This window comes from Lagenorhynchus albirostris, chromosome X (genome assembly GCF_949774975.1).
Source record: "Lagenorhynchus albirostris chromosome X, mLagAlb1.1, whole genome shotgun sequence".
In the NCBI taxonomy this organism is placed as follows: domain Eukaryota; kingdom Metazoa; phylum Chordata; class Mammalia; order Artiodactyla; family Delphinidae; genus Lagenorhynchus; species Lagenorhynchus albirostris.
The window spans coordinates 67,938,429-67,954,324 of NC_083116.1; the positions used below are offsets into that span (position 1 = coordinate 67,938,429).

Here is a 15,896-nt window from a genome sequence, read left to right on the forward strand (position 1 = left end):
ATTCCTATACACTAATGATGAAAAATCTGAAAGTGAAATCAAGAAAACACTCCCATGTACCACTGCAACAAAAATAATAAAATATCTAGGAATAAACCTACCTACGGAGACAAAAGACCTGTATGCAAAAAATTATAAGATACTGATGAAAGAAATTAAAGATGATACAAATAGATGGAGAGATATACCATGTTCTTGGATTGGACGAATCAACATTGTGAAAATGACTCTACTACCCAAAGCAATCTATATATTCAATGCAATCCCTATCAAACTACCACTGGTATTTTTCATAGAACTAGAACAAAAAAATTCACAATTTGTATGGAAACAAAAAGACCCCAAATAGCCAGAGCAATCTTGAAAATGAAAAACGGAGCTGGAAGAATCAGGCTGCCTGACTTCAGACTACAGTACAAAGCTACAGTAATCAAGACAGTATGGTACTGGCACAAAAACAGAAACATAGATCAAAGGAAAAGGACAGAAAGCCCATAGATAAACCCACACACATATGGTCACCTTATCTTTGATAAAGGAGGCAATAATGTACAGTGGAGAAAGGACAGCCTCTTCAATAAGTGGTGCTGGGAAAAGTGGACAAGTACATGTGAAAGTATGAGATTAGATCTCTCCCAAACACCATACACAAAAATAAGCTCAAAATGGATTAAAGACCTAAATGTAGCACCAGAAACTTTCAAGCTCTTAGAGGAAAACATAGGCAGAACACTCTATGACATAAATTGCAGCAAGATCCTATTGGACCCTCCTCCTAGAGAAATGGAAATAAAAACAAAAATAAACAAATGGGACCTAATGAAACTTCAAAGCTTTTGCAGAGCAAAGGAAACCATAAACATGACCAAAAGACAACCCTGAGAATGGGAGAAAATATTTGCAAATGAAGCAACTGACAAAGGATTAATCTCCAAAATTTATAAGCATCTCCTGCAGCTCAATAACATAAAATCAAAAAACTCAATCCAAACATGGGCAGAAGACCTAAATAGACATTTCTCCATAGAAGATATACAGACTGCCAACAAACACATGAAAGAATGTTCAACATCATTATTCATTAGAGAAATGTAAATCAAAACTACAAGGAGATATCATCTCACACCAGTCAGAATGGCCATCATCAAAGAATCTAGAAACAATAAATGCTGGAGAGGGTGTGGAGTAAAGGGAACACTCTTGCACTGCTGGTGGGAATGTGAATTGGTACAGCCACTATGGAGAACAGTATGGAGGTTCCTTAAAAAACTACAAATAGAGCTATGATATAACCCAGCAATCCTACTACTGGGCATACACCCTGAGAGAACCATAATTCAAAAATAGTCATGTACCAAAATGTTCATTGCAGCTCTATTTACAATAGCCTGTGATGGAAACAACCTAAGTGTCCATCATCGGATGAATTTATAAAGAAGACGTGGCACATATATACAATGGAATATTACTCATCCATAAAAAGAAACGAAATTGAGCTATTTGTAATGAGGTGGATAGAGCTAGAGTCTGTCATACAGAGTGTAGTAAGTCAGAAAGAGAAAGACAACTACAGTATGCTAACACATATATATGGAATTTAAGGAAAAAAATGTCATGAAGAACCTAGGGGTAAGACAGGAATAAAGACACAGACCTACTAGAGAATGGACTTGAGGATACGGGGAGGGGGAAGGGTAAGCTGTGACAAAGCGAGAGAGAGGCTCTCTCACTATATATATAGTGTATATATATATACACACTGCCAAACGTAAGGTAGATAGCCAGTGGGAAGCAGCCGTATAGCACAGGGATATCAGCTCAGGGCTTTGTGACCGCCTGGATGGGTGCTATAGGGAGGGTGGAAGGGAGGGAGATGCAAGAGGGAAGAGATATGGGAACATATGTATATGTACAACTGATTCATTTTCTTATAAAGCAGAAACTAACACACAATTGTAAAGTAATTATACTCCAATAAAGATGTAAAAAAAAAAGAGGAAATCGACAGTAACACATTCATAGTACGGGATTTTTACACCCCACTTTCACCAATGAACAGATCATCCAAAATGAAAATAAGTAAGGAAACACAAGCTTTAAATGATCCACTAAACAAGAAACACTTAATTGATATTTATAGGACATTCCATCCAAAAACAACAGAATACACATTTTTCTCAAGTGCTCATGGAACACTCTCCAGGATAGATCATATCTTAGGTCACAAATCCAGCCTTGGTAAATTTAAGAAACTTGAAATCGTATCAAGTATCTTTTCCGACCGCAACACTAAGAGACTAGATATCAATTACAGAAAAAGACCTGTAAAAACTACAAACATATGGAGGCTAAATAATGCACTACTTAATAACGAAGTTATCACTGAAGAAATCAAAGAGGAAATCAAAAAATACCTAGAAACAAATGACAATGGAGACACAATGACCCAAAACCTATGGGATGCAGCAAAAGCAGTTCTAAGAGGGAAGTTTATACCAATACCATCCTACCTTAAGAAACAGCAAAAATCTCGAATAAACAAGCTAATCTTGCATCTAAAGCAATTAGAGTAAAAAGTACAAAAAAAATCCAAAGTTAGCAGAAGGAAAGAAATCATAAAAATCAGATCAGAAATAAATGAAAAAGAAATGAAGGAAACGACAGCAAAGATCAATAAAACTAAAAGCTGGTTCTTTGGGAAGATAAACAAAATTGATAAACCATTAGCCAGACTCATCAAGAAAAAAAGGGAGAAGACTCAAATCCATAGAATTAGAAATGAAAACGGAGAAGTAAGAACTGACACTGCAGAAATACAAAAGATCATGAGAGATTACTACAGGCAACTCTATGGCAATAAAATGGACAACCTGGAAGAAATGGACAAATTCTTAGAAATGCACAACCTGCCAAAACTGTATCAGGAAGAAATAGTAAATATGAACAGACCATCACAAGCACTGAAATTGAAACTGTGATTAAAAATCTTCCAACAAACAAAAGCCCAGTACCAAATGGCTTCACAGGTGAATTCTATCAAAAATTTAGGGAAGAGCTAACGCCTATCCTTCTCAAACTCTTCCAAAATACAGCAGAGGGAGGAACACTCCCAAACTCATTCTACGAGGCCACCATAGCCTGATATCAAAACCAGACAAGGATGTCACAAAGAAAGAAAACAACAGGCCAATATCACTGATGAACATAGATGCAAAAATCCTCAACAAAATGCTGGCAAACAGAACCCAACAGCACATTAAAATGATCATACACCATGATCGAGTGGGGTTTTTTCCAGGAATGCAAGGTTTCTTCAATATACACAAATCAATCAATGTGATACATCATATTAACAAATTGAAGAAGAAAAACCATATGGTCATATCAAGAGACGCAGAGAAAGCTTTTGACAAAATTCAACACACATTTATGATAAAAACTCTCCAGAAAGTAGGCATAGAGGGAAGTTTCCTCAACATAATAAAGGCCATATATAACAAACATACAGCCAACATCGTCCTCAATGGTGAAAAACTGAAAGCATTTTCACTAAGATCAGGAACAAGACAAGGTTGCCCACTCTCACCACTCTTATTCAACATAGTTTTGGAAGTTTCAGACACAGCAATCAGAGAAGAAAAGCAAATAAAAGGAATCCAAATCGGAAAAGAAGTAAAGCTGTCACTGTTTGCAGATGACATGATACTATGCATAGAGAATCCTAAAGATGCTACCACAAAACTACTAGAGCTAATCAATGACTTTGGTAAAGTAGCAGGATACAAAATTAATGCACAGAAATCTCTGGCATTCCTATACACTAATGATGAAAAATCTGAAAGTGAAATCAAGAAAACACTCCCATGTACCATTGCAACAAAAATAATAAAATATCTAGGAATAAACCTACCTAAGGAGACAAAAGACCTGTATGCAGAAAATTATAAGACACTGATGAAAGAAATTAAAGATGATACAAATAGATGGAGAGATATACCATGTTCTTGGATTGGAAGAATCAACATTGTGAAAATGACTCTACTACCCAAAGCAATCTATATATGCAATGCAATCCCTATCAAACTACCACTGGCATTTTTCACAGAACTAGAACAAAAAATTTCACAATTTGTATGGAAACAAAAGACCCTGAATAGCCAAAGCAATCTTGAGAAAGAAAAGCGGAGCTTGAGGAATCTGGCTCACTGACTTCAGACAATACTACAAAGCTACAGTAATCAAGACAGTATGGTACTGGCACAAAAACAGAAATATAGATCAATGGAAAAGGATAGAGAGCCCAGAGATAAACCCTCGCACAGATGGTCACCTTATCTTTGATAAAGGAGGCAGGAATGTATAGTAGAGAAAGGACAGCCTCTGCAATAAGTGGCGCTTGGAAAACTGGACAGGTACATGTAAAAGTATGAGATTAGATCACTCCCTAACAGCATACACAAAAATAAGCTCAAAATGGATTAAAGACCTAAATGTAAGGACAGAAACTATCAAACTCTTAGAGAAAAACATAGGCAGAACACTCTATGACATAAATCACAGCAAGATCCTTTTTTAACCACCTCCTAGAAAATGGAAATAAAAACATAAATAAAGAAACTGGACCTAATGAAACTTCTAAGCTTTTGCACAGGAAAGGGAACCGTATGCAAGACCAAAAGGCAACCCTCTGAATGGGAGAAAATATTTGCAAATGAAGCAACTGACAAAGGATTAATCTCCAAAATTTACAAACAGCTCATGTAGCTCAATAACAGAAAAACAAACAACCCATTCCAAAAATGGGCAGAAGACCTAAATAGCGATTTCTCCAAAGAAGATATACAGATTGCCAAAAAATACATGAAAGAATGCTCAACATCATTAATCATTAGAGAAATGCAAAGCAAAAGTACAATGAGATATCATCTAACACCAGTTAGAATGGCCATCATCAAAGAATCTAGAAACAATAAATGCTGGAGAGGGTGTGGAGAAAAGGGAACACTCTTGCACTGCTGGTGGGAATGTGAATTGGTACAGCCACTATGGAAAACAGTATGGAGGTTCCTTAAAAAACTACAAATAGAACTAGCATATGACTCAGCAATCCCACTACTGGGCATATACCCTGAGAAAACCATAATTCTAATAGAGTCATGTACCAAAATGTTCATTGCAGCTCTATTTACAATAGCCCGGAGATGGAAACAACCTATGTGTCCATCATCTGATGAATGGATAAAGAAGATGTGGCACATATATACAATGGAATATTACTCAGCCATAAAAAGAAACGAATTTGAGCTATTTGTAATAAGGTGGATGGACCTAGAGTCTGTCATACAGAGTGAAGTAAGTCAGAAAGAGAAAGACAAATACCGTATGCTAACACATATATATGGAATTTAAGGAAAAAATGTCATGAAAAACCTAAGGGTAAGACAGGAATAAAGACACAGATCTACTAGAGAATGGACTTGAGGATATGGGGAGGAGGAAATGTAAGCTGGGACAAAGTGAGAGAGTGGCATGGACATATATACACTACCAAACGTAAAATAGATAGCTAGTGGGAAGCAGCCGCGTAGCACAGGGAGATCAGCTCGGTGTTCTGTGACCACCTAGAGGGGTGGGATAGTGAGAGTGGGAGGGAGGGAGATGCAAGAGGGAAGAGATATGGGAACATATGTATATGTATAACTGATTCACTTTGTTATAAAGCAGAAACTAACACACCATTGTAAGGCAATTATACTCCAATAAAGATGTAAAACAAACAAACAACAACAAAAAACCCACAGTGGTCTGCAATATCCACATCTATATCCCTTGCACTGTTAACACTAGAGTTTCATAAAACAGATATTTACTTGTTGGATCAATTGAGTTGCACATAATCTTTGGACCCCTACTTTAGGCCCAACACTGGACTAAAGTATGTGTTAATAAAGATGTTTTAATGTAAACCAGACCCCAGGTCTTATTGACTCCATATGCTTTGTTTCAAATCATAACTCTATACACTTTTGTCTCAAAACCACTTTTAAAAAAAATCTATCATACTGGAAACAAAGTTTTGAAAGAGATTTTAATCATCTTGTATCTGATAACTGTCCCAAATAATATCTAATGCAAAATTATCACAAAGCAACACACACACTGACACACATCCCTGGAATATTCTAAAATATATTCAAATATTTAAACAGTGAGATCCAGGTGCTCATAATTCAGAGCATAGAAATCTAACTAATGTTAAGCAGAGTATCTTTTAAATTGTGCAAACCCCATATAGGATTAACAATGCAGACCTAACCATATCTGAGAATATACTTTTCTTGACACTCCCCCCAACAAATGTGTCACACATCTATAGTAACAAAATGAAAGCCAAAGGTAGCCATTTTTTAAAAAAATGATCTTCACACAGAAACAACAAAAGAATGAGAATCATACCAGAAGCCAAATCCTCATTTTAATGTGGATTTGGTAAACCAGACTCTTCCCTACTTAAGACCGTCTATAAAGCACTTTAAAATTTCCAGAGAGGCTATAGCAATTGTATATTTATATATTTTAAGACACGTACATCTCATAGCAAACCCCAACGAAGATGAAATCAAGAGAAATCTCTGACCTTTCTTCCAAAAGGCTAATAGGTATTTACTTATCATCCATAACATATGGAACTATGAGAGGAATGTCTTTATAATATTAAAAAATTAAGACTTCAAGTAGAGATCCTCTCCCCTCTTCTTACTAGACCTCACTACTACTACTGCTGCTGCTGCTATTACTACTACCACCACCACCATCACCACCACCATCATCACCACCACTAGAGGGATTCTCTAGTGTGTTGGAAGACATCCTCTCCTGGGGCAATTACACTTCAATTTCTACAGCAGAAACTTCCATTTGATCACTATCTGCTACTTCTCTCTATTCAGAATAAACTTGACAACCTCTCCTCTTCTTTTTTAAAGAAAATTCATTTAATAACTGTACACACACACACACACACACACACAAGTGTACAAGATTTATTTAAAAGGCTTTTCTTAAAAGGTCCAAAAGTTACAGCAGGTACGTAATATTATACATATATTACTCCCTTCGTTCCCACAGGTCATCATTTATTAAAAGCTTCTTTGGTGCCAAGTATTAAGCACTTTTCGTGCATTACCTGGTCTAATCCTCACATAATCTTAAAAGGTAGATTCTATTCTTACCACCTCTTTAGTGAAGAAAGTAGTGAGGCTTATAGAGGTGAAGTATTCCAAGGTTCTTCCCAGACTGAAGCTCTCTTAAGTCCCTGAGTAAAGCCATTATCTATATTTTGCTCTAATAAGGGAACGTTTACTAAAAGGTAACCAGTTTTTAGGTGTATTTTAATGAGATTTCTCTCCCTGTCAATCAGACTGGCATGTACATACAATGCAAATAATGAAATAAAGAGACTGGCCGGCACATAAAACATCATTAAAATTTTCCTTCTCAAGATAGAGAAGCTGCTATTATAATGTGGCTTGTAAAGAGTATGTAATTAAGGTTAAAACAAGAATACACCCTTTTCAAATGATTAAATTAAAACCTCTGACTCATAACTTAAAAAACAATTTAATTTAAATCCAAGTAGTACTGAATTAGGTGTCATTTTTTTCTCTAAATATTTTTTTATTTCCTCTTTGATTTCTTCAGTGATCTCTTGGTTATTTAGTAACGTATTGTTTAGCCTCCATGTGTTTGTATTCTTCACATTTTTTTCCCTGTAATTTATTTCTAATCTCATAGTGCTGTGGTCAGAAAAGATGCTTGATACGATTTTAATTTTCTTAAATTTACCGAGGCTAGATTTGGGACACAAGATGTGACTTATCCTGGAGAATGTTCCGTGTGCACTTGAGAAGAAAGTGTAATCTGCTGTTTTTGGATGGAATGTCCTATAAATATCAGTTAAATCCATCTGGTCTATTGTGTCATTTAAAGCTTCTGTTTCCTTATTAATTTTCTGTCTGGATGATCTGTCCATTAGTGTAAGTGAAGTGTTAAAAGTCCCCCACTATTATTGTGTCACTGTCGATTTCCTCTTTTATAGCTGTTAGCATTTGCCTTATGTATTGAGGTGCTCCTATGTTGGGTGCATATATATTTATAATTGTTATATATTCTTGGATTGATCTCTTGATCATTATGTAGTGTCCCTTCTTGTCTCTTGTAACATTCTTTATTTTAAAGTCTATTTTATCTGATACAAGTATTGCTACTCCAGCTTTCTTTTGATTTCCATTTGCATGGAATATCTTTTTCCATCCCCTCACTTTCAGTCTGTATGTGTCCCTAGGTCTGAAGTGATTCTCTTGTAGACAGCATATATATGTTTTTTTTTTTTTTTGCTGTATGTGGGCCTCTCACTGTTGTGGCCTCTCCCATTGCAGAGCACAGGCTCCGGACGCGCAGGCTCAGCAGCCACGGCTCACAGGCCTAGCTGCTCCGCAGCATATGGGATCTTCCCAGACCGGGGCACGAACCCATGACCCCTGCATCGGCAGGCGGACTCTCAACCACTGCACCACCAGGGAAACCCTACATGGGTCTTTTTGTATCCATTCAGCGAGCCTGTGTCTTTTGGTTGGAGCATTTAATCCATTCACATTTAAGGTAATTATTGTTATGTATGGTCCTATAACTATTTTCTTAATTGCTTTGGGTTTGTTTTTGTAGGTCCTTTCCTTCTCTTGTGCTTCCCACTTAGAGATGTTCCTTTAGCATTTGTTGTAGAGCTGATTTGGTGGTGCTGAATTCTCTTAGCTTTTGTTTGTCTGTAAAGCTTTTGATTTCTCCGTTGAATCTTCAGGAGATCCTTGCCAGCTACAGTAATCTTGGTTGTAGGTTCCTCCCTTTCATCAAATATATCATGCCACTCCCTTCTGGACTGTAGAGTTTCTGCTGAGAAATCAGCTGTTAACCTTATGGGAGTTCCCTTGTGTGTTATTTGTTATTTTTCCCTTGTTGCTTTTAATAATTTTTCTTTATCTTTAATTTTTGTCAATTTGATTACTATGTGTCTTGGCGTGTTTCTCCTTATCCTGCCTGGGACTCTCTGTGCTTCCTGTACTTGGGTGGCTATTTCCTGACCCATGTTAGGAAAGTTTTTGACTATAATCTCTTCAAATATTTTCTCGGATCCTTTCTCTGTCTCTTCTCCTTCTGGGACCCCAATAATGTGAATGTTGTTGCATTTAATGTTGTCCCAGAGGTCTCTTAGGTTGTCTTCATTTCTTTTCATTCTTTTTTATTTATTGGTTCCATAGCAGTGAATTTCACCATTCTGTCTTCCAGGTCACTTATCCATTCTTCTGCCTCAGTTATTCTGCTATTGATTCCTTCTAGTGTATTTTTCATTTCAGTTATTGTATTGTTCATCTCTGTTTGTTCTTGAATTCTTCTAGGTGTTTGTTCTTGAATTCTTCTAGGTCTTTGTTAAACATTTCTTGCATCTTCTTGATCTTTGCCTCTATTCTTTTTCCAAGGTCCTGGATGATCTTCACTATCATTATTCTGAATTCTTTTTCTGGAAGGTTGCCTATCTCCACTTCATCTAGTTGTCTTTCTGGGGTTTTATCTTGTTCTTTTTATCTCGTTCCTTGTTCCTAAATAGTCCTCTGCCTTTTCATTTTGTCTATCTTTCTGTGAATGTGGTTTTTGTTCCATAGGCTGCAGGACTGTAGTTATTCTTGCTTCTGCTGTCCTAGGTCTCATTTTTGAAAATGAGGATTATACACAAAGATTGTCTTTAGCATTGGGGGTGGGAGAAGTTAAGTCTGGGCATAAAGTTGCCAGATTTAGCAAATCAAAATACAGGACACTCAGTTAAATTTGTATTTCAGAAGTATGTCCCATACAATGTTTAGGATATACTAAGAAAAGTATTCATTGTTTATCTGAACTCAACTTTAACTGGGTGTCCTGTATTTATCTAGCAATCTAAGCTAAGGAGGAAGAACTAAATGGACTCAGTTTTAGCTCTAATATGTTCTTGGTTTTTTTTTTGTTTGTTTTTTTAAGCAACAGTTTAAAGGGAAGTAAAAAATATAAGCTTTTCTGGCAGGTTTAAACCAAAGGAATGTTTCACTTAGAGTTAATGTTTAGTGGAAGCTCTGAAAACACAAGCACTACTTCCATAGCTACTTTGTTATGTGATCATTAAAATAAAGAAGCTCTAAGCTCAGTCTGTCATTGTATGCAGATGATTTATAAATGATTTTCCTCCTCCTTCCTTCCCCCTCAAAAAAAACAAAATGCAGTGAAGTACTTGCAGCAAACCTAATCTGATGTGAAAACCAAAACAAACAACAAAAAAAAAATGAAAATAGCTTTTACTACCTGCCAGGTGCATGTCATCAGGGCCACAGATCTTCAGCACCTTCTTAAGAATCTCATAAAATAGTGTCATTAATTATTTATTTGCACCTCAAAGCAGAGTTCAATGTAAACATTCGAGATCAGGTAGAAAAAGAAGAGAAGCTATCATTTTCCTTTAGAACCCAGGCCTCAGTCATTCAAGTTGATTTATTAATTTTTATAATGATTGGAACATTAATTCCCCTATATGCCAGGTACTGTGCCAGGCCACACTTTCTTTCTGCCTCCCCAGAGTCCAGACTAGCTGGTAAGAGATTACTAGGATATGCCCAATAAATATTATAACAGAGGTATGTATAAAAAGTCGACTTCCTCACTCCTGGCCTAAAAGCCAGTTAGAAAATTCACATGGAAAACCAAAACCATGTCCGTGATTTATTGATAAATAACTTGTAGGTCATAGTGTTTTCTGTGGTGGACATTTTGGTTTTGTATAAGTTGAAGGGAACAGTTCTGAGATTCCTCCAGTCTCAGGGTGATACCAGGCCAGGTTCTCTAGGCTGGTTCTGTTTAGTTTAGAATCCTTGGCTCAGCCTACACCCTAAATCCAAAACTAGCCAAATCACCACGCAAGGGAGAATGGCCATTCTCCCGCAGGCAGTGGCCCAGCCTGAGCACAGCACAATAACCTGTGGTGTTTGAAAAGCTACACGTGCTCAGGTTCCACCCAAGACTACTCTACTACTCCACTCTAAGGATGGGTTCCAAAAAAAAAAAAAGACTCCCCAAGCAATTCAAATGTACAGCTTTGGTTAAGAACACTACCTAGCCAAATGACGCAAATCACATCAGGCTGTGCTCATATTAGGGCTGCACAGGATGTTCATCCATCCTGAGGTTAATTGTCTCCCCACCAGGTGACTAAAAAAAAAAAAGTCACAAGAATGAATGTGTTCTTTCTTTAGCGCTATTTCATGGACTAAAATACTCTAAGATGGCTCAACTTTCATCCAAGCTGCCTGCTGAGGCCATGGTGAAACCCCTTTGAGGGCAAATATACAGGAAACATTCAATAGCTCATGAAACAGCTTTACTTTAATGTTTCAGAAAACGAAAGAAAACAAAAACTGGGGCTAGGAGATGATCTTTTAAATACACTGCACTGCCTTATATATGAGGTCATGAACTGTGTTCAAGGGAACAGTGCATTACACTCAGATTTTGCTGGGTTTAGTATATAAAGGAGGCAGAAAGGGAAGGATGTGTGGTTTAAATCCACTGCAACAACAAAAACTGCAAATGAAGCAGTCATTTCTTCCTGAGTTCATGAGTGACCCCTGTATGACAGAGTAAATTATCTGATCATTTGACGTTTAGACTACTGCATACTCAAATAGAGAAAAAAACATTTCCTTGAAATTCAATAATACCACCAACATTTTATGCTGCAAATACAGCACATTTCAAAAAAATAAGTAAAAAGATATTTTAAATAAGTCCAATGTTCTCAATCTTGCCTGCTTTATGTACTTACAACAACATGCAGTTCTCTGGCTCAACCCCATTTCCCCACGCCAAAGTCAATTCAGAAAGCAATCCCTTCACTAGATAGACACTAAGGACCAGGAACAATAAAAGGAATAACAAGTACTTCAATGGCCTCTATCATCAGACAGTTCCATAGTGCACATATATGATGTCACATCAAAATAGAGAAGAGCATAAGGGTACAAGGAAGACAGACTGATAACTGATGGCACCTTCCATAACTAGACCCCTGTAAATATAGCTCCTCCAACCACGAGCACTCCACACCAGCCCCGGATAAAACAGGTCCTGTTTGTGTGAGGGGATGCCAATTTTTTAAGATAAAGGAACAGAGGCCTCCATTAACAGATTTGATTAACAGAAACAAAACTAAAACTCTGTCTCCACCCTAAATAAGCATCAATTAGTTATTAAAAATTGTAATGAGTTTTTCTATTCTGTATCATAGCAGGATAAAAATAATCTAGGATCTCTCAGTGTTGTTTTTTAAAATAAGAATGTGCATTCTATGTAGTTAAATTCCTTTTACTGTCTCCCAAAAGCTGAAGAAACCAGCACTTACGGATACAATCTGAACCATGCACAAATCTAAACATAAAGGCTTGAAATGCCATAAATACGCATACTGTTCACAGTTTACAACAAATGTTCATAGACAGTATCTTGTTTTAGCCTCCCAGGAGCTTCATGAGATATTAGGAACATCCTCATTTTACAAATGATAAAGCTGAAGCACAGAGATGCTAAACATCTTGCCTAAGATGATTCTGGATCCTGCTGTCTCCTCCCAAACTCAGAAAAAAAAAAAGAAAAAAAATATTTTGCTTACACCCAGGTTTACTACACCACCCAGGCTTTTCTGAGTAATGCAGTAAAATCAGGTATTAATACTGTCATATATGAATGCTGAATGTCATGCCCTCTCCAAGTTCTATAGCAACTGTTCACTTTTACATGGTCAGGAAGACCCCTTTGTGAAATCTAATGAAAGCGAAGGAATCCCCACCCCATAAAAAAGCACATATGCAAATGTTCATAGTAGAATTATTCATAATAGCCAAAAAATGGAAACCAAACCACCCAAATGTCCATCACCTGATGAATGGATAAACAAAATGTGGTATATCCATACAGAGGAATATCATTCAGCCAAAAAAGAAATGGTGTACTGATACAAGATGGATAAAGCTTGAAAACATTATGCTAAATAAAAGAAACTAGCCACAAAAGACCACATGTCATATGATTCTATTTACATGAAACAACCAGAATAGGCACATCAATAGACACAGAAGGTAGATTAGTGGTTGTCTAGGGCTCTTGGTGGGTTGGAGGGAAGTGGGGAGTGACTGCTCATGGGTGTGGGCTTTCTTGTTGAGCTGATGAAAATGTTCTAAAATTGTGTGGGTGGCTGCAAAGCAATAAACATACTTGAAAACCACTGAATTGTACACTTTAAAAGGTGTATTGTATGGTATGTAAATTATAGCTCAATAAAGATGTTATGGGACTTCCCTTGTGGTGCAGTGATTAAGAATCTGCCTGCCAATGCAGGGGACATGGGTTTGAGCCCTGGCCTGGGAAGATCCCACATGCCCATGGAGCAACTAAGCCCGTGTGCCACAACTACTGAAGCCCGTGCACCTAGAGCCCATGCTCCACAACAGAAGAAGCCACTGCAATGAGAAGCCCGTGCACCACAACGAAGAGTAGCCTCAACTTGCCGCAACTAGAAAAAGCCTGCATGCAGCAACCAAGACCCAATGCAATATTTTTGTATTTATTTACAAAAATAAATAAATTTATTTAAAAAATACTAAAAAATAATGCTATTTAAAAAAATCATTTAAAATGCACATACAAATAACATTTCCCAGATAATTTCTGAGGGTTTGCTAAAGCCCAGAAGCCCATCTACAGGTACAGCACAAGGTCCAAGACAGCACAGGTCCAAGACACAAAGTCAGTAACTCTTGCTCTATAGAAACAAGAATCATCCTATTTTCTTTGTTTTACAGATTAAGTCTTATTTCAGTTCCCCCCACCACAACTACCAAGCCTGTCTCCTACTTTTTAAGATCACTACTTCATTTATTGGTTCATGTGACCACAGTTTTCAATATTAATTCATTAAAAACCATTAAATACTTTCATAAATATAACTTTAACAGCTACAAAGAACTTTTAGTAATTGAATGACTACTGCTTGCAAGGCATAGTTGGAATTCAAAAATGTAAAAGATACTTCTGCCCTCAAGGAGCTTAAAATCTAACAAGTGCGATAAGAGCTAAACGAACAACAATACACAAAACAGAAGGTGAATCTTGCACTAAAAAGGCCAGGGAAGATCAGTGAGGAAGAACGATTGAAGGAAAGCTTCTTGGCAGAGGTGGACATTTAATGCTGAATGCTGAAGAGTAGGTAGGATTTGAACATGCAGAGGAGTAAAGAGAATTTGAGATGCGAGGAGAAGTGGGGATGTTTCAGAGTAGTTCCTAGGGACCACGAAGATGGGCCTTAATGTCAAGCTAAGGATCCTGACTTTATTTGGTAGGCTCAGAGAAGCCAAAGAAGGCTGCTGAGTACGGTAGTTAGCGAATCAAAGCAGTATATTAAGAAGATTAATTGTTCAGTAATGTGTGGGTACACGTAGAAGAGAGAAATGGAGACAAGGAAACAAACTGGGAGTCTATTAAACAGTATGAAGTGAAAGGGCTACGCTCTCTGCCCTGTGTCTGTTCACGTGGTAAACCTACAACCCAGAAATGGTTACTGCCCACGAGAACAGGCATAGGGCAGATCAGCACGTTTACCTGACTGGAATGACTGAGTATTCCGCTCATAAGAGACAAAGAGGAAACAGGAGGTTACCTAAAATGCTTCCAAACTACACAAAGCGATGTTAAACACAGGTACTGGGAAAAAGGGTAGGAGGCCTGAGTCAAGTGACACCGCCCCGCAAAGAAAACGCCCTGCCGAAATCTCCAGACCAGCTTCCCTAGGCCAAGAACCTTCGCCCTTTTACTTCCAATCCCCACCCAACCCCTGAGAGACCCTCCACCTCCCCTTCCCCTTCCGCTCTGGCTCACTTGTCCCGGATGATGGTCTGCAGCTCCCGGATCTGATCATTCATTGGCAGGAGCTTAAGCTGCGCCCCGATCTGTCGGGAGAGTTCGCAGTCCCCTAGGAGGGAGTCGCTGGCTGGCGCGTCAGAGTTGCCAGTGCCACCGTTGCTCTCTGAGTTGAGGGTGGCGCCGCCGCAGGCCTGTGAGTCCCGCTCAGCCGGTACGCTAGAAGAGCTTACTCTCCCCCTGAGGAGAGTCAGCTTGCCCGCGAAGTTGCTGTTTCCCCCGGCATGGTCCGGGATCAGTTCGCCAGCTTGCTGCGGCTCGGGGTTTTGGGTCGAGGCACAGTTTACTTGCTGGTTGTGACAGGGCATGGAGTCCAGACACCGTAACTCCGTGGCCATACACCAGGCACCAGGCCGTCCCCGACCCCTAAGGATAAAGGAGAGCAGGGAGAACGGACCAAAGCTCCTATGCTCTCCCGGTCGCCCCGCCTCCTCGCAACCTCTAACCGCCGCTGCCCTCTCACCCCTTTGGCCTCCACCGCTTCCCTTTCGCACATTACGTCCCGGCCCCGCCCACACCAGACTTACAGCCCGCCTAGACACTCGATTGGCTTTGCTCCCTGCCACTCTGCAGCGAACGGCTTGTTAACCCTTTGCGTTGCCCCAGCTGCGTGGGGATCCCACACCGAACTTGGCAGACAAGGTGAGGCCAGGGATATTTGGTTTCCGGGTCTCCCGGGAGCCTCTAGGGATTCTGCCTGCAGAACTTTGAGTGAGTGAGAGAGCCGGGAGAAAACTAGGGCTGGAGAGTGCTAAAATGATGACACACAAAGACCCATGTTTTCAGACTTTGTGTCTTGGCAGAAAAGTTAAACTTCAGTAACTGCATCTACTGTATGCTTGTCTGTGTAG

The 15,896-nt window shown here is 38.6% G+C and overlaps 1 protein-coding gene across 4 annotated transcripts in view; it reads right to left on the reverse strand.

Moving 5' to 3' along the window:
- The window catches only part of UPRT (uracil phosphoribosyltransferase homolog), a 40,209-nt gene extending 24,743 nt beyond the window's left edge, over nucleotides 1–15,466 (reverse strand). For 2 of the 4 annotated variants that reach the window (XM_060137050.1, XM_060137049.1), the window contains exon 1: nucleotides 15,004–15,466. In XM_060137050.1, the coding sequence (XP_059993033.1) occupies nucleotides 15,004–15,383 (380 nt within the window). In that variant the 5' untranslated portion in view covers nucleotides 15,384–15,466. The remainder of the gene's footprint in view (nucleotides 1–15,003) is intronic. The other 2 variants (XM_060137051.1, XM_060137052.1) reach the window with 2 other exon arrangements.
- Nucleotides 15,467–15,896: the final 430 nt, after the last annotated feature.